This window comes from Thamnophis elegans, chromosome 2 (assembly GCF_009769535.1).
Source record: "Thamnophis elegans isolate rThaEle1 chromosome 2, rThaEle1.pri, whole genome shotgun sequence".
Lineage (NCBI taxonomy): Eukaryota > Metazoa > Chordata > Lepidosauria > Squamata > Colubridae > Thamnophis > Thamnophis elegans.
This window is the reverse complement of record NC_045542.1, coordinates 139,408,823-139,433,724: the sequence shown is the minus strand read 5'-3', so window position 1 is coordinate 139,433,724 and position 24,902 is coordinate 139,408,823. Positions and strand designations below refer to the sequence as shown.

General features: G+C 40.8%; 1 protein-coding gene across 7 annotated transcripts in view; it reads left to right on the top strand.

Moving 5' to 3' along the window:
• The first annotated feature begins 1,429 nt into the window (after positions 1-1,429).
• The window catches only part of PTPRG (protein tyrosine phosphatase receptor type G), a 731,369-nt gene continuing 707,896 nt past the window's right edge, over positions 1,430-24,902 (top strand). For 6 of the 7 annotated variants that reach the window (XM_032209412.1, XM_032209411.1, XM_032209409.1 and 3 more), the window contains exon 1: positions 1,430-2,429. In XM_032209412.1, the coding sequence (XP_032065303.1) occupies positions 2,345-2,429 (85 nt within the window). In that variant the 5' untranslated portion in view covers positions 1,430-2,344. The remainder of the gene's footprint in view (positions 2,430-24,902) is intronic. The other variant, XM_032209413.1, reaches the window with a different exon arrangement.

The window sequence follows — 24,902 nt, the reverse complement described above, 5'->3', positions numbered from 1 at the left end:
CTCCCGGATTGCTTTTTATTTAAACGCCGGGCTAAAAAGGAAATCGCTCCCTCTTATCTCCCTCAAGATCAGCCTAGCTTCTGAGCTCTGCTTCAGTCTGATCACAGCTAGAAGGTCCTTTTAACCTCTCCGTCTCTCCCCGGATCGCAAAGGCTGAGATCGTCTAAAAGAAACCCAAAACAACAACCGGCGCCTAACAAAGATCAAGAAGCAACAACCTCAGGTGGGGGGGGGGGCAAAGCAGAAGAGCGACTGAAAAGGTACCTCCAGTATTTTAGGATGCATGGTCGGACCGTAGTTATATTAAAAAAACCAAAAACCAAAAGGCACTGAGATGGAGCTATGGCATTTTCCCGATTAGAGGCGCCCCGATGCTAAATCTTTATTACTTTAAGCCCCCCCTGCTGTCAGAAAATTGAAAAAAAAGGAAAACAGCCAGCCTACTTTTGCAAAAGCAAAAAAAAAAAAGCGGGAATGGATTTGCAGATTTTCCGGACAGAGCGCAAGGGCGCACGCGCAGTGGGAAAAAAAACGGGGTCCGGCCGCGCTCGGCGTGGACTCGGGATCCTGTCCGTTAGTTGGCAAAGGCGCGCGGGTGGATGGCAAGGGAGCGAATCCGCTTAGCCAGAGGGCCGGGTGCGCATGCGCGGGAGAAGAGTGTCTGTGCGTGTGCGTGTGAGGGGGGGAATAAACGTGTGTCCCTGGAAAGAAGGAAAAGGTTGTAAAATAAAGAGTGTGAGAGAAAATGCCTGTAATGTTAAATAAGAGTTGCGAGGAAAATAGCGGTCTTGTGCGCTGGCGAGGATGGCAACGTGTTTGCGTTGAAAGGTTACGCGGTGGCTCTTTTTTATTTTTTAACTGTAAGGTTGCACGAAAAAAGCAAGGCAGGTGTGCGCGTTCGCATTCGGAGGAAGCGTGTTTGCACCTTCGGGGACTGGGTAGCCCCGCGCCAGAGATATTTATTATTATCAATAGCGCAGGGTGTTGCACGTGTAAACGAAGCCGCTCCTTCCGGCCGAGGCTGACAACTGCTGATGGCCGGTCGCCAGTGGCTCCTACGGCACGCGGTGGGCGCGCGTGGAATGCTCTCTCTGAAAAGCCGAGTGGGGGTGGGAAGAGTCTGCACGTGTTCTCTACTCGCTGGAGTGGACGTCGTGTGTATGCGAAGCGTGTGTGTCTGTGTGTTTAGCCGTATCAAGCGCAAGGGCTACGGACGACGAGAGCGTGGGAAGCCCAACGCAAGCGAAGGCACGGCTGGAAACTAGGCGACACCCCGTTTCGCCGGCACCGCTGGATGCGAGAGGCGCGTCTTGCGCTGCCCCTTTAAGAGCCTCGAGTGCGCGCAAAGCCCTCCTCCTCCTCCCCCCTCCGCGCGCCCCCGCCTCCTCGCCTCTCCTTTTCCCTCTCTCTCTCTCTCTCTCTCCCTTCCGCTCCCGCTCCCTCTCCGCTTTAAAGTCTCAGCCAGGATCCAGGCTCACATGTTACTTCCTGTATGGAAGAATGGAAAGGTTCCAGCAGCAGCTCCTGCCTGACTCTGCCTCGCCAGCTTTCGCCGGAGCCCCAACTTCCAGCAGCGGGATGGATTGAAAGCAGCTCCGGGCAGCCCGACTCTCCGCCGCCGCCTTTTCCCTTCTTGCTCCGGGCTGCTCCCCATCATTTGGGAAGGGAACAAAAAAACCCTCCCGCTTCTGCCGCGCTCTGAACTGCCGTTCGCAGGGATGCCTTTTCCCCTTTGGCCTGCCGAGAGGCTGCCCGCATGAAGAGTCCGAGCCTGGCCGAGGCGCTTTTTCTCCAGCCATCCCCGTCGCCGCCGGGCTCTTGGCGGCTTGGAGCGAAGTTGTGAGCTCCGGGGCGCCCGAGTTTCTCCCCCCCGCAGCGGTTCGCTTTGGCTTCCGAGGCCCTTGAGCGGCGCTGCCTCTGCTCAACTCTGGGACTCGCACGTCTTTGCACCCAAGCGGGGTGATCCCAACCCGTGCAACTCGGGGAGCGGAAAGCGAAGAAGGGGGCCGCTGCGTTATTGCGCTTCGGGAGTGCGAGAAGGACGGGAACGGTGCGGAGCTTGGGAAGGGGGGAACGGCCGTCAAAAGAAAATAAACCCAAGAATTGTTCTCCTTTTGTTTGCAGCCGAAGGGGGGGGAGGGAGGGAAGTGTGCAAGTTTGGTCGCCCTCCACAAGTTTTGCGTGGGATTTTTTTGTTGTTGCGTGTTGCCTTTTTTTAAAGAGGGGGAATGCGTGTGGGTCTGTGGAATCCTCGCCTTTTTTGTTTTTAAACCCGTTTCAAGAACGCTCCCCACCCCCCCTCTTGCTTTAATTTTTTCTTCTTCTCCGATGTGCGGTTTTGGACATGCGGAGGCTACTACAACCGTGTTGCTGGATCTTTTTCTTGAAAATTACCATCTCCGTGCTCCATTACGTGGTGTGCTTCCCCGGTGAGTGGCAATCGAAGCGTGGGATGGAGGGGCTGGAAAAAAGAGGCTGGGGGCAGGGAGAGGGAAGGAGGGCGGGCGAGGGCGCCGAGGAACCCCGCAGATGTCGCCCCGAGTCCCGCCTCTCTCTCTTTCTCTTTTACCCCCATTCGGTGGATGAGCCTTTCTCGCTTGGCTTTTTGCACGCCTGTGTGCTCCGCCGTCATTTGTGGCCGGCGGGGCTGTGTACGGTGGTGGGTGGGTGCGGGCAGTTTGGGATCCAAAGGCAGGGACCGAGTGGGAATGCATTGCAGGATTTCCCCCTCTCCTTCTTGGACTATCTCCTCCCGCAGCCAGATTCCCTATCCTCTCCTCCCGGGCAGGGAAAGAAGCCGGCTTTTTCTTAGGGATGAAGCGGCTTCGTTCTCGCGGAAGGTCTAGACTAGAGGCTCCGGTTTGTATGCGGTGAACCGGAGAGAAGGAGACCAAAAGGACCTTTGAGCCTGGCTCGTTGCTCTTTGCCGTTTGTTCTCCGTGCAACTTCTGCTCGTGAGATGCGCAGCCTTCCTCGCCCGGCAGTGCCCCTCTTGTGCCTTCGCCCTTCGGCTGGAGCGGTGTGGAGGGGAGGGGGAAAGACCTTCAAACCGGCTGCTCGCTGCGCTTAATGCGGGGTAATGGGGCTTCCCTCCACCCCTGCCTTCAATAGAAAGTGAATGTGTCTGATTTGTTTGGTTCTTCCCGTGTTGTTTTATCTGCCGCGGCTGCTTGCTAATCAGCCTTCCTTGGGGTGCTGCCCAGTGCCTTCCATTATCTTTCTCCTTGAAGTAGCCACAGAGAGAGTACTGTATAATACCTCTTTTTCTCCTAATCCCCCCCTTTCAAACTACTGGTTGAGCTTGGTAAATGGTGTAGGTTTGGCTGGAGAGGAAGAGAAACTCCCTCATTTGAACGTTGGGAGATTCAGCCTTTTTTAAAAAAAAGTCTGTTGCCCTAACATGCAATCTGGCTGTCAGAAATTCTTATGTTTCTTTCCTTCTGCATCATCAGACCTGGCTTGCTTTTATTTTGGCCTCTTGGTAGCCTTGCTGAGGTCTTGCATTTGGTGCAGTGCTTACTAGACAGACCCTGAGTGTGGCAGAGACAAAATGCCAGCTGTGGATGTGTGCTTGGTGGTGCTGGTGTGTGTGTGTGTGTGTATGGGGGGGGGACTAAAAAAAATCCATTCTCAAAAATTGGGTGTGCAAACTAGCCTTCAGCCAGGTGGAAATAAGGTGGTGGATTGTATCTATTTTGGAAATCACTGGGTTCTCTCTATTTCTTACCTTGACTTTTGGCTTTTCTATACAGCTGTCGGTGCATTTTTTATTCTATTAAACTTGAAAGGTGTCACACCATTGACCTTGGCAAGGATGGAGAGGAAAGGCATAGAGTTAGAAGAAGGTCAGATCATACTCTCAAGGGTGGAGAGAGGTAACAATTCTGACATTTTAGATAGATGGCCTAAAACCTTGTTCCCTTTAGGGCAGTTCTGGAGTCTAGCCAAAGTCATTTTAGGGTGATGGGTATTTGCTTGACCCATCTGATTTCTGACATGCAGGGTTAATTGTGTGTGTGTGTGTGTGTGTGTTTGTGTGTTTGTGAGTGAGAGAGAGATTGTGTTTGCTTGTTCTCGGTAGAAAACATGCACGATAGAAACATTGTTGGAAAAATTCTGTAGTGCAGGATGGATTTCCATTCACCCTTATCCATTTCTAAGCTGATCCCAGAGCTCGGAAAAAGTTAAAAATGTCAGAGAAGCTTAAGTCTCTCTGTGAATGGTTTTCTCACCCCACCTTCATACTATATACAGTAACACAAATGGGCCAGCAGAGGCACTGCTGAGCTGCTGTCTTTTCTGAACTGCATTCAACATATGTATACCCCAAAGTCTCCCAACATGTGGACACTGATCAGATAATACTACATTTCAGAACAATTCCTAAAACCTACCTCTATTTAAGGGAAGGAAGGGTGTCACCTGCTCTTGCCATTTGCTGTAAATTTCAGTATAGTGTCACATGTGATAGCTCGGCAGACAACGAATGCCTGGAATTTGCTTATTTATTACTAACTGCATAAAATATTCACACAGATGGTTTTGTGACAAATATTCCAGTGTTTATCAATTTAACCTTCCCCATTTTTTCTTTATGAAAGAGATGATGACTAGCAAATTTGAATGAAAACATATGTCACTGGTTGGTACATGCAACTTCTTTCTGCTTGTGTCTTGTAAAAAAAAAGCTTTAAAATTATTTGTTTCTTACAAATATTTCAAGGATCCTTAGGCTAAGAACTGTAAGGAGCAAATCCACATTACTTTGTTCCAACCCCAGAAAATTTAATAGGACTTGTTTCCATTCCACAATTCATGCCATAATGGCACTCTTAAATTAAAAAAAAAAATAGTCTAAGTTTATCAAACTCCATACTGTTCATATTTGTAGCATCCACACTTCTTTCCTGATTTTAATCCCAGTGCATTTTTCCTTAATAGGCAAACTTAATATGAATATGCTAATTTGATAAGCAACTTCTTTGTTATGGTTGGCTTAGGTTTTTTTTACTTTTCATTAGCACCTCTTTATAGCTATGATTAAAGGTAGAACGCAGATCTTTTTGATGTTATTGTTTATAGTTAATATATGCAGAAGATGAAATAAAAGATGGATAGGGCAAAAAAGACTTGAGAAGCTAAGGTTGCAATTCTTTCTAGCTAAGGAGTAAATTATGTTGAATGTAGTCTTATTTCTTCTAAAACAAATGCATACAGGATTCTATTATAAAGGTTTAAAAACTCAGAGATCGATAACACTAAGGAAAGTTTAATCTTTCCGGAAGCATACCCCTTTTATACCCTTTTCCAGACAATTTAGAAAAAAGAAGGCATGAAAAAAATCTTGCCTCTGTTTGATATTCTGCTGCTTGTGAGAAAGAACATTTATCTTCTTTGTATTGATTCCTTCTCGATTTCATCCTTCCAAGTGACGCCTTTCTTTCTGACGCTGTTATATATTGTACAGTAATTTCACCTAGAAGGCAGGCTGTGGGAAAACTACAAGAAAACAAGCACTGATGTAAGTTTAATGTGACACTGGTAGAAGACTGGTGAATGTATATCGGTGGAATATAAATTAAGTAGTCCTTTCTGCTGTTGGAAGATTTGGTGCCCATTTTATGGACATTTTGTACAAGGCCCAGCTTACATCTACATGGGCAAATGACACTTAACATCAATCCTGGCTAAGCAAAGGGTCAATATTAAAATGAAGACTCTGTTAATTGAAATTGGTGCATCTTTGTTTAAAGACAAGTTAGTATCTAATGGTGTGTTTTTAATGGTTCTAAAATGAGAGTGGGTGTGTTGCTGAAGTGAAGGTTTTGGGCTTGGTGCTAACAAGTTAAAACATTTAGCAGATAGAATGCCTCTGCTTTACTCTTTGACTTGGAAAAAATGGAAATTTAAAATACCTGAATAGGCACTGATATGGCAACCTCACATTTTTATAGTGCTGTATTTATTTCTTCAGCTAGTTTGGTCAGTATGACAATAGACTTTCTCTATAGTTTTTAGGTTGTTAAATTTAGTCACTCTGGCATGCCTTGTAGTTGACTGCTAGGTTAGAGATGGGATTTCAAATTCCTGTGTTGTTGGAAGGACTGCATTTTGGAAATGGTACTTTTTTGAATCACTGAATTAGTGAGGCCAACCAGAGCATCTGGAAAGTTTTATGAAGAGCCTGCAGGCTAAGCATGGTGGGAGTTGTGATCTAGCACAAATGGAGGGTAGTCGTGTTGGGGAAAAGCTCCTGAAGCTCCCCGTTAAGATCTGGAATAATAAATTATGCCAGATGCAGGGGTATTCTACTATAGTAAGTTAAAAACTGTCAAGGTACTTTATATATATTTATGTGTTTGTGGTTTTATACTTTAAATTAATACAGCTGTTTAGTCACTGGAAAGAAACATAGCTTCTTCAGTTATGGCTTGTCCAATACATCACAGTTGGGTAGGTTTAATTAACATTGAATCATAAACCATGACTAAAAAAAGAATAGCTAGGTTCACACCGTGTTTCATCTCATAAACAAGCATAGTGTGTAATGCCCAGCCCTTATAGTTTGTAAATCAGAGTTTATGGTCTGCAAAACTGATCAGTTACGATCAGTATCAAGAGTCCCAACTTGTGGGCCGCAGTCCACTAGTGGGCCGTGAGGGATTTGCAAGTGGACCATGGAAATGGCTGGTGAACACACGCATGGGACATGCATCCTCACTTGCATGAGCAGTGGGCGAGTATGTGTGCATGCACTCTATTTGCGTGAGCAGCAGGTGTGCATGCATGCCGCTCACACAAATGGAGCTGCACGCATGTGTGCTTGCCAGCCGCTTGCATCCCCTCCTTGCTGTTTTGCGAAGTTGGAAACATTGAGGAACTTTGCAGTAAATCAATCCTGAATTACACATATTATCATACTATATGTGAGTATATGCTTACACTATTTTCAGACATAAAATGATGTTATTGGAACACTGTAAATCTGTGTTTCTCAACCTTGGCAACTAGTAGATGTGTGAACTTCAACTCCCAGAATTCCTTAGCCAACATGCTGTCTGGGGAATTCTGGGAGTTGGAATTCACACTTTTTTCATGCTGCCAAGTTGAGAAATACTGCTGTAAATAGTCATGCTGAGATTCCCACAGCACTTTTATCCTTAAAAAAAAAGAAACTAGAGTCCAAGAGTGATAGAAAGCGAAAATAGGAATTTGCAACGAGAAACCATTCAGGATACCACTGGAGATGACAGGTTTTACAAATGCAGTGACAACAGGTGCTGGAAAAAGATATTGCAATGTGAGCACATGTGGGTGGAAGGAAGTGTAAGATCCTGGAGTTGGCTGTGAGAGGAGAGACGGCAGACTGAATAATAAGAAATAACCAGTTTTGCTGCTTTTACCTAAAAAGTTAAAATGAGCAATCCTTATTGATTAACCTGCAAGCTCATAATTCTTAAGACAAAAAATCAGCCAACGTGTAACTTGTAAGGCTAACAACAAGCAAAAGGCTTCCTCTTAATATGAGCATCCATTGCTACATTGTGGTTCACTTATTATGAAATATTCTTGCCTGAAATTGTTGGGCTTCCCTTCACCTATTTTTTTTAAAGGTTGTGCTAGAAATGTATGCAATTTTTGTTTGTGCTTGGGATGGTGTAAATAAATGTAATATTAGTGACAATAGCTACAGAAATTGTCAGTCATATTAAGATCATTTAGTAATTATTTGACTCTCTAATTTTGAATATTTGGGGGGCACAGTTTCATTTAGGTGCAGTCCATTATGATCAAAGGGATTTGAACAAGATGCTTTATAACAGGAGTGTAAAATAGATGGCCCGCAGGCCGGGTGCATCATGCGCAGACCAGGCCCACCCCAGGTCCATAAATGAGAAAAGCATCACGAAATGTCACGTGATGGCAACATGACACAACGAGTTTGGCACCCATGCTTTATAGGATGAAGACTTGGATAACTGCAGGTTCTGTACCAAGCCACACTTTTTAAATCGGTTGTCTAGTTTATCATATATTCAGCTGTAAATCATGGATTATTTTAAACTGGTAAACTATCCATTAAGAGACCATAGCAAAGTAAAACTAAAGAACCTAAAGAGTATGGATTACTGTACTGCAATGACTCATTTAAATAGTATTTTGCAATCAGTAGTTTATTCAACAAATGTTGGTTAAACAGAGGCTTAACACATTATGTAGATCCTCCCTTGGAGTTAGTTATCTAAATATTCTTAAATTTAAATTTCTTTGGTATAGAAAGGTTTTCAGCAGATGGCAGCATCTAGCCACCCTTGGCTGATTTTTATTTTTATTTAAATAGGGTTTCAGATTTGGCTAGTGTTAGGATAGGAGGCCACTAGGAAACCCTTGTGATGAGACCCAGAGTGGAAGTTGAAAATCATCCCAGAAGACAGCATGATAAACCCACTTCCATGATGCTGTCAGGAAAACGACGTGCAAATTTCTATTTAGTCAAAAGACTCAACTTCATGGAAAGGAAAAAAACATTTTTTCAACAAAACATTTGCGTCCCTTCCTATTCAATAAGATTAAATCTAGGGAAATCTAGTTTAAATAATTTTGAATTGGCTTACATAGCCTGTGTGGTAATTTTTTTTAAGAAAAGTATTGGCTTTGCAGTATGTATTTTGTTAGGAACTTCATTTATTATTTCACTCTTTCCCTTGAGGACTGTTATTGAATTGTTTTGGAGCACATATGCAGTTTTCGAGGCAGATTTATTACAATTTGAAAGATTCTGCCTAGTCGAGATTTTTTTTTTGTAGTTTTACCTTTCTTACAGTATCCGTAAGCGTTTAAAAGTCAGTTCCTTGCATCTTATGCACGTAATCTATTTAAGTTCCTTTTTTAAAAAATGTGCTTGAAATGCGGACTTACTTAAGACTTTTGAACAACAAAAGGATTTGGGATGTCCTTTAGAAAGCCTGGAATATAGAACAGAGGGTCCTCCAAAGATTTGTCTTGGCCCCAGAGCTTGTTGGAAATGACAGATCTTACATTTTAATGACTGCTTTTTCTTTTCCCCCTCACGCGCTTCGTTTTTCTGGAAGTGTCTAATGAAGTCCTTGAAGATTAAGAATGTCAAGTATCTCTGTCTTCTTTCCTAGGCAGTAGACATGAACTTGTAAGCAGGCTTCAGAAGAAGCAGTGGCTGAGGGAAGACTTTTGATATCGCCTAGCAAGTTTATGGAAGCTGGCGCTGTAGTTAATGATGCAAAGATGTAGCTTTTGAAACCCTGCACAGTCTTAGAAGCTGAGTATCACAATAAATATAGCTTGGGAAGTGAGAAAAAGGGGTTTTGCACCCAGGCTAGTGTGAAAATATTACATCTGGTTTTGGTTTGTGCATGTAAGGCGTGGAACGGCTAATTGCTAGTTATAGAGTTTATTATTAAGCATATGTATATATATATATCCATGTCCATTGACATATTTGTATGATCCATTATTTGAAGATGTTACTTTTCAGTGCTCCTTTGAGGGGTTTTTTAAAATAAAAGATTAATTTGTTGAAGAAAATGCATTGTTTCCATGTGGAAAATACATCACTCTCCACCCAACTTGATGGTCTGAATGCAATATTTTGGCTAGAAGAAATAAAATGCTTAAGTCTCAGCAGGAAGAAAAGAGGAAAAAGAAATTATCATTAGAAAAATTATCAGATACTCATCAGAAATGCTTATGATTCATGGTATGCTTAGAGTACCAATGTTCTACCAGTTGAATTTGGGATGTTGCATTGCTAAATGCCTTTTTAATAGAAACCTTTGCTTTTTAAAAAAATAAAAATAAAATCACACTACATATAGTCTGGTACTTTGTATTCAGTTGTAAGAGAAAAAAGCTAAGATTCTATCTGGTGTGATGAGAACTGCTTTTTCATACCCGTGGATTTCAGAAATCCTGCCAGTTCCAATTTTAAATGTTCTATTGCTGGTCCAAACTACTTTGGTAAGTGTGGTTAAGTGATTTTCATATTGATAAGGATAGGACTAATTTTCAAATCCATCTTGACATCACAAAAGAGAATGAGGAGAAGAGGCTTGTGTTGCCCGAATATAGATTTCTCATTTGAAGGTGAAATGCTCATTGGAATTCTTGTATTATAATCTTAAAACTCTTTCTAATCTAATCAGAGCTCTAAAAGACTAATGCATTGGATTAACTGTTTCTAATCCAGGTAGCTACATTAAGTCTGACAATAAGATGCTTAGCTTTAGATAACTTAATTCTAGGTGACTGGACACTCACTGTATCCAAACAATTTTGTTTTTTTAAGATACAGTGGCTGGCTGCTCTCAGTAGCATCATATGCTGCTCTTCTTAACATTCTTTGTCTTAAGGACTAAGGTTAACCAAAAATTGGTAAACTACTAGATCTGACCCCCCCTCTGTTATAGCCTTTCGATTTCCCCCTTTCGTTTTTAAAAAATTGGACCATCAAAACAAAGCTTCCTCTACTTTACATATAAAATGATTTATTTTTAAAAAGCAATTTTAAATTAAATTTAAATAAAACCCATTCATGCAATGGCTGGCTACATACATTTGAGAAAACAAAGAAGCTTCCAATGGAGTTGGCAGAGATGGCAAAACTGACTATTTTTTGGCCAGAGATGGCAAAACTGATTACTCCGATTAAAGAGAAGAATTTATCTAGTTACTGTATGTTTCTACTTAAAAACTGCTTCTGGACTTTTGACCTTAAACTGAAAAAAACAAAAACTTTGATTTTAAGTTTTGAGGATTAGAATGATTTTGTTGCTATAATTGGCTTGAAATACTGTGAAATTTTAAAGCAAAAGGTTGAGAGGTTGTTTTTTTGTACTGTACTGCACTGAAAAATGTCTTCCCTTCTCTTTGAGCCCTTCTCTCTCTTAGCTTGTATCATTTTGTATTTTTATCTTACAATAAAATTCAATAAAATCTCAATAAACAAGCTTACACGAATACTTTCAAAATTGGTGATTGGTTCCACTTTGTGTAGGTTTTAATACATATATTAAATATACATGTATAATCTGTTGAAAACTGTATATAATCAATTTATTTTGTAAACCAGAGGTCCCCAACCTTTGTGGCTTGGCGGCCCAGGAAAAGTAAGGGAGACGGGGACTGGGCAGTGCAAGCTGTGGGCTGGTGCATATGTGTGCACAGCTTAATGTGTGAGCAGTGGGCTGGCTTACACGTGCATGCGCGGTTGCCCACTCACACAAGTTGATCTGCACACACGCAAATGCACGCTCTGTCTTGTCACTCATGCAGCCCTGTTACAAATAGGCCATGGCCTGGTAGTAGGCCACAGTTGTAAACAACTGGATAGTTATTTTTAAATTGTTTAATAAAATTAGACATAAGCGGTATTGCTGATCTACAATTCCTAGAACGTCCAGTAGCAGAGGTAATAGTGATGATGTTGGCAACTCTATCAACATCTGGGTGGTCATCAGGTCACCATCCCTGCCTTAATAAAATGTAGACATATAGTTTGATGTCTCCCTTTGTTGTTAGTGCTATGAGGTAGAAGCCAGGTTCACCTCAAAGATTCCTTTTTTTCCCCCCCAAAGCTCAGTTTTCTAATTTATTAAAATGGCCATTTTGAAAGGTTAACGTCTTGAGTTCTATGTTCCTGATTGCAGTTTTGGCCAAAGCTTAAGTATGCAGGCTTTGAAATTGCAATCTTTTTTTTCTTCATTTATTGCTGTTTTTAAAAATCTTGGAACATATATTAGAAGGTTATACTTTGTGTTTTAAAAAATCCCTTACATTTCTTGCTCTTCTCTTTATTGGCTTTCTTTGCAGTAATAAGAAACAAACAAGCAATTCATAGCCTGTTTCTTGTAACATTGAGAAAATCTGCTTCTAAATATTACCATGGGGAAATCTTGCCTTCTGATAATGCACAACCAGAGGCCACTATTTCCAAAAAGGAAGTAGATAGGTTGTCCATCAATAGCGAAATGCTTTTCATAATGATTATCAATGAAATCTCTTTGGCAGACGTCATTCTGTTACTAATGGTCTTTTTCCTTGAGGGATGGATGGTGGGCAGGCAGCATGCCACAATGGGTTTTATCCAGCCACTGTTTTTTTTTTAAAATTTTCTCGATGTAACATGTCTTTTCATGGTTCTATGATGGACCTCCCCAGGGGTATTTACAACCCAGATCCTACTGCTGTGGGGCACAATGGCTAAGCAGTTAAAGACACTGAGTTTGTCAGCTGGAAAGCTGATGGTCCGGGTTAAAGACCTGAGTGCTGCACGATTGGGTGAGCTCCCGTTACTTGCCCCAGCTCCTTCACACCTAGCAGTTTGAAAGTATACAGACGCAAGTAGATAAATAGGTACCACTTTGGTGGGATGATGTGCCTTGGTGTATAGTCATACTGGCCACATGACCACAGAGGTCTTTGGACAATGCTAGCTCCTTCAGCTAAACAGATGGGTACTGTGCCCTAGAGTGAGACACGAATGGATTGCAGAAATGTTTACTATTACCTTTTTTGATTGCTGATCCCCAGTCATGTGACTGTCTGTCGGATACTTGGTAGCTTTTTATGGCAATATTGTTTGCAGCATCCTGCAGTCACATCACGGCATTTACTTCCAGTTTTCACCAAAAATGATTTAGAGCAATCAATTGGTTTGCTTAATAATATGTCACAAAAAAAGCCATAAATTGGATTGGTCATATGGATGGCCACCTTTACAACAGACACAACATTTGACCATAATGGGCAAACTACGTTATGATTTTAAGTCGAGAACTACCTATGTTCTAACACATATTGCATTAAACCTTATGATCTTGTCTGCTGGTGCACACCTAGGACTGATTTGATTAGGAAGACCGTGGTATCTATGCATGGTAAATGAACTTGTCCACGGCTACCCTCCGTCCAAACATGTCTTCTATTTGTTTGCCCTATGGCTTTCTTCAAAATGGCAGCTTTCCTCGTTGGCCTGATAGGACTTTTTGCTTTTTAAATTTTATTTTTAAGGAAATGTGTATTAACAATTGGCTGCCCAACTTGTTTGAATGAACACTATAAACTGGTTAACTATGATTGACATGAATGTGAAAGCATCCAAAGCATCATTGGATGGCACCCATGGAATATCCCTGTAATGAAAGATCATAATTTACTGAATACCAGTTCCTGAGAAATGTCAGCATCATTACAATGTGGCCAGTGCTTCACAAGATGGCAGCTGTTTTGCTATATCATTATGCAAGGATTAGCTGAAAAAAAATCCAAGCCATAGGCTACTTCATTGTTAGGCATTTTAGCAAACAAGAGCGCAAGTATCTTTGATATAGGAATTCTGTGATTAGAATTCTGTTTCAGAAGGAGGAAAACAACCCCACAGGAACAAGCATAATTACAACCAAATGCCAATGTGAAATTTGGTGCTCCCAAAATATCTCCCTTTAATTTGGGGACACACTGGCTATTTTGTATTCCTGAGTTTGGTAAACAGAATAGTTAAAAGAGAAAGATCAAAAAGAACCCTGTTAGATTTGACTGCTTTCTCCCATCTTTGGAGAGCAACATACAAGGTCTGTTTTGAATTTTGTGGTTGCGTCCTTTTATTAGGTAATGACCAATTCCTGCATTCCACAGTGAAGTGACCCAAACTGAACCTGAGTTCAGGCAACTTGTCCAGCCTTCTTCTCTTCACCCCACACTAGGAATTACGAGCACAATGTGTATGTTGACTCTAAATGCACCAAAGAGTCGGAGGGCTTCACCAAGTTTTATCAAAGTGTTCATTGTGCTGTTCATAAGTGCTTAGTGCTGTTTGATCATCTGGAGCTACAGATCCTGATTAGGCAACAATCAGACGAGAGGGTTGTCCCGAGACGGGCTGTAACATCAACACGCTCAACAAACTGAAGCCAGAACAAAGTGACTCTTAAGGTTTTGCAATATGAACAGCTATAGATTAGATTTATTTACTTAAAAAGCAACCTGTGTGTCAGTACATGGTGATGTGGAACGCTATGTTGATGTGCAAGGTAGTCCCTAACAATCTTAAATTGCATAGAAGTGTGTTCGTGTGCTTGTGGTAAAATTTGACTACTGTGTTTCCCCGAAAATAAGACAGGGTCTTATTTTCTTTTAACTCCCAAAGTGAACAATTAGCTTTATTTTCGAGGAGGCCTTATTATTTTTGAGGTGCAGGAGGCAGTGAGTGTGGTCACCTCATGGCTGCTGCTGTGTTGCAATATTTTTGGGAAGGACTTATTTTCAGGGGAGGATTTATTTTAGCTTATGCACTCAAAAGCCCAATTGGGCTTATTATCCAGGGAGGTCTTATTTTCAAGGAAACACGGTTCTATTGTCTTTATTAGGAGGAAATGTAGCATAGATATGGGGAAAATTGGTAACTTAGCCTACATATTTTGGTACAATCAAATGTAATAGAAAATGCTTTAAACCTTCAGTTGACTAAAGGTGACTGCAGAGATCAGTATGTATGGACCCATCAGGTGATGACTATGGTGTATGTGGAAGGCTGACTTGGAACTTAAAAAGATAATAAGAATGTCAATTAACAAATGAAATAAAAGAAGTAGATATGCTATATGGCTAGGAAAATAAGAGAAAGGGGAAGAAAACCTCTTCACCGGTAATCAACTCCTAGATAATCAGGGTTTAAACCAGACAGACAAATTGTAAACAACAGCCTAATCAAAGAACTACCAAAAATAAAAGCAACACCACCAATATTGTTGTATATAAACAAAGACCAAGCCTCACTTCCTTCTAGCATTGAAGATCTTCCCTAGTTGAGTAACCAAATGTCTGCAAGCAAACTAAGGAAACTCAAAGAAGACCAAGGACCTCACTAGAGAATTTAATTGGAAGCTTGCCTGTTCCCGTAGAGAAGAGGTGAGCATACATGCTAGGAGGCTATAGTCTTAATTATAAGTGAAAGGTCTAAAACATACATGAGAAAATACGAATGGGTGTCAGTTAAATTGATGCCTATGATTAGAGGAACCATATAGCTCCATCGAATAGTGAGAGAATCAGTGAATGTGATCTAGGTGGAAAAATATTCTATGAATGTATAGGTGGGAGTGAAATGAGGTATAGAAATAATGATTGGGTCATTCAAAATTCCAAGAATCGCTGCAAATGTTGACTTTTGACCATTTATTTAGAAAATATCTAATTAGATCAGGTGTCTCCAACCTGCAGTCCATGGCCAATACAACCCTACATGATGATAATCTCTTCACATCATTATGTAATTTATATACATTAATTATATATTTTATATATGGCCTCTTCCTCTTCACTCAATGTAGCCCAGGCAAACCAAAGGAATGGATGTGCATGGATTCGACTATGTAATTTAATAATATACATACACATGACAAATAAATAAACACCTGAAAACATGGGTTGAGTTTGGTCTTTGTGGTGAAAAATTGAAAGAATTGGCATAGCATATAAGGGTGGAATTGTAAAATTATATGATAGTGTCAGTCATGGATCTTGGAAAAATTGTAGAGAAAGAAAAAGTCCTTGGGTTACAGTAGTGGTCCTAACCTTTCCGGCTCCATGGACTAGCACTGGCAGCAGGGAGGAGTGGATAGTTTCGTGCACACACACAAAGCTTGTGCAAATGGAGCTTCCTGCATTTGCTTGCCACTTGTGCAACCTGGTTGCCAACAGGCCACGGACCAGGTGTTGGGGACCTCTGGATTATAGGATTGTCATTGCTAAGTAACACAGTTATAAAGTGTAATATCATGTGCCCGCATCACTTAATGAAGGCTGTCTTGGTTGCTATTGGTAACCTCAAGATAATGCTGTTTAAATGGGAATAGATGGAAACTCCAGATAAGGAGCCATGGGGATGATGAGTGAATTCACGTACCAGTGCAGGTCTCAAATCAGTATGATATGTAAAAAATGAGGATGGGAAAAAGTTAATGGTGTTTACAAAGAAAATTGAAGAAATGTTAATGTAGTATAAAATGGTTGTGCAATTAATACAGATGTGAAGACTGGATTTGCCTGGTAATTAGAAGGATGCTGCTATTCCTAAAGAGAAGGTGGCAAGAATGAATATAAAGACAACAGGATAGCCATAATTCTGACTAAATTCTGTTGGTGATTGTGGGACATTTGGGAAGTATGATGAAGCTTTTTGCTGGCTAGGAGGTATACAAGTCACATTTTCGATCTTCAGCGAGTAATTGAGAAATGAATGTGAGATATGAAAGAAAGCATTCTGTACGTGCATTGATTTAGAAAAGGCATATCATAAAGTAAGTGGACTTGAATATTCTCCACAAATGTGAAACTGAGGATTGGTTGCAGAGTGCAAAAAGGTGATACAATGGAACGCATGAAAATGAATGCTTAGCAACAGGCTCAAAGCTGTGATGGATTAAGACAAAGCTTAATGTCTCTTTGACTTAGATTGTATAGAAGTATGTAAAGGGAGTTTTTGGTTCAGATTTGTCATTTGGATATGTAAACGTAGGTGTACTTTTGTATGCAGATGATCCTATAGGTTCTAGTGGTTAAGGCAGGGGTGTCAGACTGGATTTCTTCAAGGGCTGGATCAGCACTATAGTTCTCTGTGGGCTGACAGGGTGGGAAGCGGGGGGGGGGGGAGTTGGGATGGGCGCCTCCTGCACCACTCTGCTAGTCAGAAACGGACCATGCGGAGGCCCGTGATGCCCGTTTTGGGCTCCTCGGTCTCCAGCACTCTGCCTGCCAAAAACGGGCCGCATAGAGGCCCCATGAGGCTTCCCCATGGCCTGTTTTCAGCCTCCACAGCCTTCTGCAGCACTCTGCTGGCCAAAAACTGTGGCCTCGCGGGGCTTCTGCGCCTCCTGTTTTTGGCTGGCAGAGGCACCAAGTGCCGTTCCTTTGATATTCCCAGGCTGGCCCCACAGACCAGATTTAAGCACCCTACGGACCAGATCCTGCACGTGGGCCTTGAGTTTGACACTCCTGGGTTAAGGCATCAGGCAAGAAAGGAGGGGATCATGAGTTCAAGTCCTGTCTTAGCCAGCTGGGTGACCCTGGGCCAATTATTCTCAGCCCAACCCACCTCACAGAATTGTTGCGGGAAAAATACAAGGAGGAAGGTTTGTTGGATATGTTTGTTGCCTTGAGTTATTTGTAAAAATAATAAAGGTTATTTATTATTTGCACATATATGCAAATAATATATGCAGAAGCAACCCCAGTGATTTGCAGTGCATTTTAGATCATGCAATGTGGTAAACTATATAGATCTGAAAATGATTGTATTGGAAACCATGGTAGTTGCATTTGACAGGGAAAACTTGCATTTTCAAAACTTGAGAAGACTTGTAAAAAAAAAACCTAGAGGAAGTAGATGTGAGTAACTTGATAAACTGTTGAGATGAGAAGATGAGAAAACGAAATTTCAGTGCATGCAGGCGGGAAACTTAGTATGTAGTTTGTGGTCTGTTGCATGGAAATATGCTTGATAATCAAAAACAGCTGATTAAGAAATTATTTTTCTGCTTACTTTGTTATAGACAAGTTGAATAAAAGCTGAATGCAATAGATATAGGATGTGAAGTAATCAAAGGATCCAGAATCAATGGATGCTGAATGCATATGGGATGAATAGGAAGATGAGCGTCCAGTACAAAAATAATGGATTGAGATGTTTTGGGCACATAGAATAAATGAGGATTTAATCTGAACAATACAGTATAGAGGAAAGGAGAGGCAGATTTTTGTCATGGTTTGATGGAGTTGATGGCATCCTCAGAAAGTAAGCAAAGGCACTGTATGAAATAGTGAAATAGGTGAAACAGGTGAAACAAGAAATAAAATTTAGAACAGCAGGTATTGTAAACATTATAAATAAAATTTAGATGTATTCCATTTTTTTTCCTTCCTCTTTTGACTACTACTACTACTACTACTACTACTACTACTACTACTACTACTACTCCTTCTCCTCGTTGTTGTTGTTGCTGTTGTTGTTATTATTATTATTATTATTATTATTATTATTATCTGGATTCCAAATGAACTTGGTGGAAACACCTTGGAATCATGTGAGAGGTATGCTTGTTTGTATTTAAAACATTTAAAAAAATTTCAAATGTAATTTGCATTAAAAATACGGAACACAACATAATAAAGAACCTAGTACAATTGTAACATAACAAGATAATAAAGGAGCAGCATAAATAAATTAAATTTCCTAGTCTAGGGAGATATCTTGCAATTGAGAATATTTTTTTTTTAAAAAATCTTCCATGCTTATGGAAATAGGGGTGGATTGTCCAGGAAAGAGTCTTCAGATGAAGATAATTTTAATAGATGGATTTGTTCCAGCAATTCCAGCAATTCAATATACAGCTATAAATATTCTCTTCTGTTCCAACAGAAGAGAATATTTGTAGCTCAATGTTGAATTGGGTCCTTGGCTCTTTCTGAGCTTGGTTCTTTTTTTACAGACATTTCATTACCCAACTAGGTAATCGCATCAGTGCTAGAAGAGAATGGGATTTGCTCTCTGTTTATATACAAGACTTACATTCTGCTTGATTGGGATACTGTACTAACTCAGACAGACAATCCAACAGCCTAATCAATGAACCATCAAGGAACACTCCCACCAGCACCAATGGGACAACCCCTTTGTAAATAAACAGACACAAAGCCCCACTCCAATCTAACATTGATACCTAGTTTGGTAGTGAAACGTTTGCAATAAAACCTCCAAGCTCAGAGAGCACCAAGGACCCCATGGATTTGTTCATTTAGATAGAAGGTACAGGTCAGTGGTGGGATTCAATTTTTTTTACTACCGGTTCTGTGGGCGTGGCTTGGTGGGCATGGCTTGGCCGTGGCAGGGGAAAAATACTGCAAAATCCCCATTCCCTCCTCACTCCTTGGAGAAGGTTACTGCAAAATCCCCATTCCCTCCCCACCTCACTAACCTGCTTTCCAGCTCCATTCTCCTGTTCAGGGCAACAGAAGAAGATCAGCTGGGAGGCAGCAGGGGCGGGGCCAGCCTATTTGCCAGTTCTCCAAACTATTCAAAAATTCCGCTACCGGTTTCTCCAGAACTTGTCAGAACTGGCTGAATACTACCTCTGGTACAGGTACTATTGTTTGGTTACATTTAGTCTCTGAATTCCTTTTAAGACTTGTCTCCCTATTCGTTGGTATTATTCCTCTTTTCTGTGTTAATGCTTATACCAGCTTTGAACTATGGGTATGTGGAAGAGTCCCTTTCTGAACAAAGGAAACTTGGGATATAGATATTTGTTTGTTATAATCAAGAGCAATGATGTTGAGTTGAACCATACTTTTCAGTTTCTCAAAAGTAATGCATGTAGAGTTCATTTTCCCCTACCATTTGTAGTCTATGGTATATAAATCAATCTGTGTTATGAAAGGCCAATTTGGGCAAATAAATAAATAATAATTTATTTATTATTAATAATTTATTTATTAATAATTTATTCATCAATGATAATTTATTTATCAATAATTTATTTATTTATTTCCAATGCCTGATGGGTGAAGGAAAAAAAAACCTATATAGGAAGTGGCTTTCTTACCTATTTCAAATGCAGCTTGCAAAGCCATAACTTAAACCTGCTTGTTGATGGCTCTTGCATCATATTCTAATTGGTGAGAATAACTAAATGGAGTTTCTAAAATTAGTTGTTTGTTTTTCATTTCTTCCATACCCAAGGGTCTTGCATCAGACTATATGACTTGCATGTCAGTATTCCAGTTCAACACTTTTTCTCTTCTTTAACTAGTTAAGTAAGTGTTAACATATGTAAGTTTAGTGACAGTGTTTTCAGCAGCTGCGATTTGCCTTCAGATTGTTTCTTACTACATTGTTAATGCATAGTAGAAGTGTTTTTATTGTTTACAGTGAATAAATTCACTGTTAAAGTTTGTAAACCCAAAGCTGCAAAATGTGGCACCCTTTAATGTCTGTTCTCTTAGGTTAAATACAGGACCCTGTTCCCACAAACAAATTGATCAAATTGTGCTTTTGGAGCATTAGATTTTTTTTTTTGAAATCCCAAATCAGTGAAGTAAATATTCTAACAATTTGGATAAAATTATGATCCCCCCCCCCCCCCCCAGTGGGATTAAGATCCCTAGGTTTACACAAGAATTTCTCACCTTCCCAAAAGCATTTGGGAAAGTATATTTTTCATCTGTGGGCTCCCTTCAGAGAATCTGGTTTCAGTGGGATAAATTGTGTAGCATATCTAGGATGTAGATTTGCAAAAGTAATCTGAACCAAATGCTGTAACATTGGATGCCACTGGAGGAGGCACAGAGTGGTCAGGAGTTTTTCAGATTTACTGTCACTAGCCTGGGAATATAATTCAGCCTGGCCCCAGAGAATCCCCTTCTGTCTACTGTACTTAATGGTAGAATTCTTTGGATTCTTTTCTGGAACATTTGTACTCATATGGTGCGAGGGATATGGAAGGAGTGGCTCACATGTTACGCTATTCCTACAATAAGGGTTAATAAGACTTTATTACCTCCTGACAGGCCCTGAAAATCACTGTGTATGGAATCTCCACTTTCCAGAAAGAATATGTTGTTGGCTGTTACTAGATTTTGTCCAGGGGCTGCCGAAATTTTCCAAATTCTGGCTACGTTGACATAAATTAGGATATCCACATTGTGTCTTTGGTCCAAGTCACTGAGTTTTCTCTACTTTCCATTTTAGCCAAACATTTCATTTCATGTTGAGTTAGAGTTTCAATTTTAGGTCAGGGCTGCATAACTCCCGGTGTAACAAAAGTTTGGTTCAACTTTTTTGACAGTATTAGAGCCTATATGTAAAAACAAAATAGGTGGAAGACAATAATATTTCTTTTTGGAAATTTAAATAACTTTCCTTATACTTAGTATCATATTTCACATATTGTATACTTAAATAATTCCCTTATGCTGTACTATGAATGACAGCACAGTGGCACCTTTAGGAAAGCATAGAAGGTGCCATCTAAAGCTTTCAAGAGACTGCTTGTAGCTTCAGAAGCTGTTCATGGATAGCCTTTCACATTGGGCTTGCTTATGGACATAGATGTTTTTTGAAGCAGGTAGTAGCATCTGGTCTACCTTTTCTGGCCTGGCAAAGTTGTGCCTGTTTATACTTGTGGGGGAGGGGGAAGAATATCAGGAAGACAATAGGACCAGAGGTGGTATTCAGCCAATTCTGACAGGTTCTGGAGAACCAGTAGTGGAAATTCTGGAGAACCGGCAAATAGGCTGGCGGGCTTAGTGGGCTGGGGATTTTGCAGTAACTTTCCCCCAGGAGTGGGGAGGGAATGGGAATTTGCAGTATCCTCTAGCAATAGCAATAGCAGTTAGACTTATATACCGCTTCATAGGGCTTTCAGCCCTCTGTAAGCGGTTTACAGAGTCAGCATATTGCCCCCAACAACAACCCGGGTCCTCATTTTACCCACCTCGGAAGGATGGAAGGCTGAGTCAACCCTGAGCCGGTGAGATTTGAACAGCCGAACTGCAGAACTGCAGTCAGCTGAAGTAGCCTGCAGTGCTTCATTTAACCACTGCGCCACCTCGGCTCCTTCCCCTGCCATGCCCACAAAGTCACGCCCACAAAGCCAGCCACGCCCACAAAGCCACACCCACAGAACCGGTAGTAAAATATTTTGAATCCCACTACTGAATAGAACTGTAGGCCGATGGATTCATTTTGGCTTGTATATAATTGTTTTTTGCAAGATGTGTTCCAGTGTGAACATGTCCTGTATGTTTTGGATTATTTTTCTTTTGAGCAGCCTTCTGGTACATGTTTTGAAGGGATGTCTATATAACCAGGAATAAATCAGATTTCTAGCGCCCCCCCCCCCCACAGATATTTAGAAATCAATTTGATACGTGTGGATAAATGATTCAGATGTATTTTTTCCTTAAGAAATGAGGGTGGGTTATATGGAGTTTCACATAGGAGACATGTAGGTTTTATAATGTAATAATTTCAAGGACCAAATCATCCTAGCCGAGCCAGGAGTCACAAGGCTGCACCCAATAACCAAACACGTTGGTTCTACTTCCAAGAGTCCTGCAAAATTATTGTAGATTTTAGTCTACTAGTGATTTCTGTCACTTCAATGTGACAGAGGTGGAAATAATTAATGGCACTTAAATAGATGATTTACAGTATTCATAGTAACTAGCAGGATAGTCATACTTGTTTTTAATTCATATTAAATGTTAAGAACATTAAGTTTCTCTCCTGGTTTTATGTACTACTTTTTCAAGTGTGGCATCAACCCCCCAGAAAAAGTTGTGACTTCTTGTAATAGGTAAAAGACTTCCTATCCAATGTTGGCTAGAAGAAGCCTTTGACGCCTTCCCTTATTACTTTCTGTTACACAGAGCTTAAGACTAATGAAATAGAATTTCAATTTGTAACCCACTCGTCTGTGTCAAGATTGGATTCATTCAATTCCATCTTGTTCGTGTGTGCATGCAATGTTGGTGCCACTCAGGGAGAACATGCTGATAGCACTTAACATTTAATTGCTTCTCTTGATTCTGTTTGTAAATTAGAGCCTTAAAGAATCTGGAAGAAGGCTGCTACCGCATCTTAATGTCTGAATTGAAATATATAAATAGAACCCCCAAATGCTGGAGCGACAGATGAAACGATGCCTTCACATCAACTCAGTTGTGTTCAATATCGTGCCTTATCCTTTAAGAGTCTATACTCATTTTGATCGGTTCCTTAATTTTTAGCATTGCAAGAGATAATAATTTTATGAGCTACAGTGTATTTAAATCTAAGCCAAAATGCGGTGGAATCGACCGATTGAACAAATTCCATTTTCACCCTAAATTCTACTACAGATTGAGTGTAGCAGGTGAGTGAGTAAGATTGAATAAGGGTTTGTGTTATTCTGCACATGGAAGTTTACTTGCAATTGGTAAAACGTTGATAAAAGAACCGCTTCATTGATTAAGATATAGGTTCAATTTCTTACCTGGCTACAAAGATCACTAGTAAACTTAGTCAATTAAGTTTGGCCCAATTTCTACTTTCTTCTTTTCTTTTACAAGAGTAACAGGAGGAGGAGGAAATGCTTTAGAAGAAAGAGTAATAATGTGAAGCAAATATTTAAATGTCTTTTTTTTTCTACATCCATCCATAAACACAACATACATACTTGAAAGTTCCTTTGGAATCCTTGAGTAATTCTTTAAAAAGTCAATTAAAGCAAGACATTTCATTTAGTTCAAAATGCAATCAATTCATCTTACCTAAGATGATATTACACATGGGACCTTAAAGTTATGGCCCACCAGACATCTCGAATGTGGTCCACAAGACCTCTTCAAAAGTTGTGGTCAAATCATATTATTTGATGTTTCAGAAGGGGAAAATAAAACAAAGGGGTAATTATGAGGAGTACTGCAATGTGCTCTACATGGGGCTGCCCTTGAAGAGTATTCGGCGACTTCAGCTAGTCCAGAATGCGGCCGCGCGAGCGATCGTGGGTGCACCTCGATTCACCCACGTAACACCTATCCTCCGCGAGCTGCACTGGCTGCCTGTTGATCTCCGGGTGCGCTTCAAGGTGCTACTTGTCACCTACAAAGCCCTTCATGGTATTGGATCTGGGTACTTGAGAGACCGCCTACTGCCAATTACCTCCATCAGACCGATAAGATCGCATAGATTAGGCCTCCTCCGAATTCCATTGGCCAGCCAGTGTAGACTGGCAACTACCCGGAAGAGAGCCTTCTCGGTGGCTGCTCCGACCCTCTGGAACGAACTCCCCGTGGAGATCCGGACCCTCACCACCCTCCAGACCTTCTGCGCCGCCGTTAAAATCTGGCTGTCCCCGCTGGCCTGGGGTTAAAGACTCTAACCCCTACTCGAATTGCATGACTGTTGAGTTCTTAAATGATGTAGTGTCTTTATGTTGTATATTGTTTGTCTCCCCCCCCCTTTTTGAACTGTGAGCCACCCTGAGTCCCCCCAGGGAAAAGGGCGGCATACAAATAAAGTGACTAAATGACTAAATGACTAAATTATGAAATTCGTGTAATTTAATTTTAGTTGACACTGACTTTAATGAAGTATATTTTGTTGCCCTGGCCTCAAGCGATTATTGCAGTGTGTATATAGTTCCTCAAAGGTCAAGTATGGTTGTTGACTAGAAAAAGGAAGGTTTTCTATCCTAGGTCTTCTATTGTGTTGTCCAAAACCCAGAATGTGCTACTATAGGAGTTGTGCTCAGTCTGCATTCTTTCTGCCTTTAGGAAAGGAATTAAGTCCTTTAACCTCCCTGCTTTTTCAATTGAATTGTGACTTTATAGAATTATTATAAAATGTGATGGTTTTGCTTTTTAATTGTTAATCATGTTCATTTGCCCTCTGGGCAAAAAGGTGGGATCTAAATCCTATATCTAAGTAAATAAAACATTTGAAGAATTATTCTTCTTTTCATTCTGTTACATGAGTTGAAGTGTTCAGGGATTTACTGTTTTTCCCTCATCTGAAATTTGCCCAAGGCTATCTCCTTCATAATCCTTGATACCTTTGCTGTATGGGACTTGGTCTGCTTACCTGTCTCTTTATCTCCACAAAGTCTGCAACTAAGACAAAAGAAGACAAGAAAGCTTCTGATGTTGACTGAAAGATTGGAGGGTAGGGGAGGTTTTTTAAAAACACCTTTCCCATCTGTTAGATATTTGGAATTATTATTTCTCTGTATGAGTGATAAATATGCCTAGTCCTTTCTTGGTTTTCTTTTGTTATTTGCTGTTTTGTTCTCTCAAAACTACAACATTTGGGTCAGTTAGCCTGCAGGATAAAA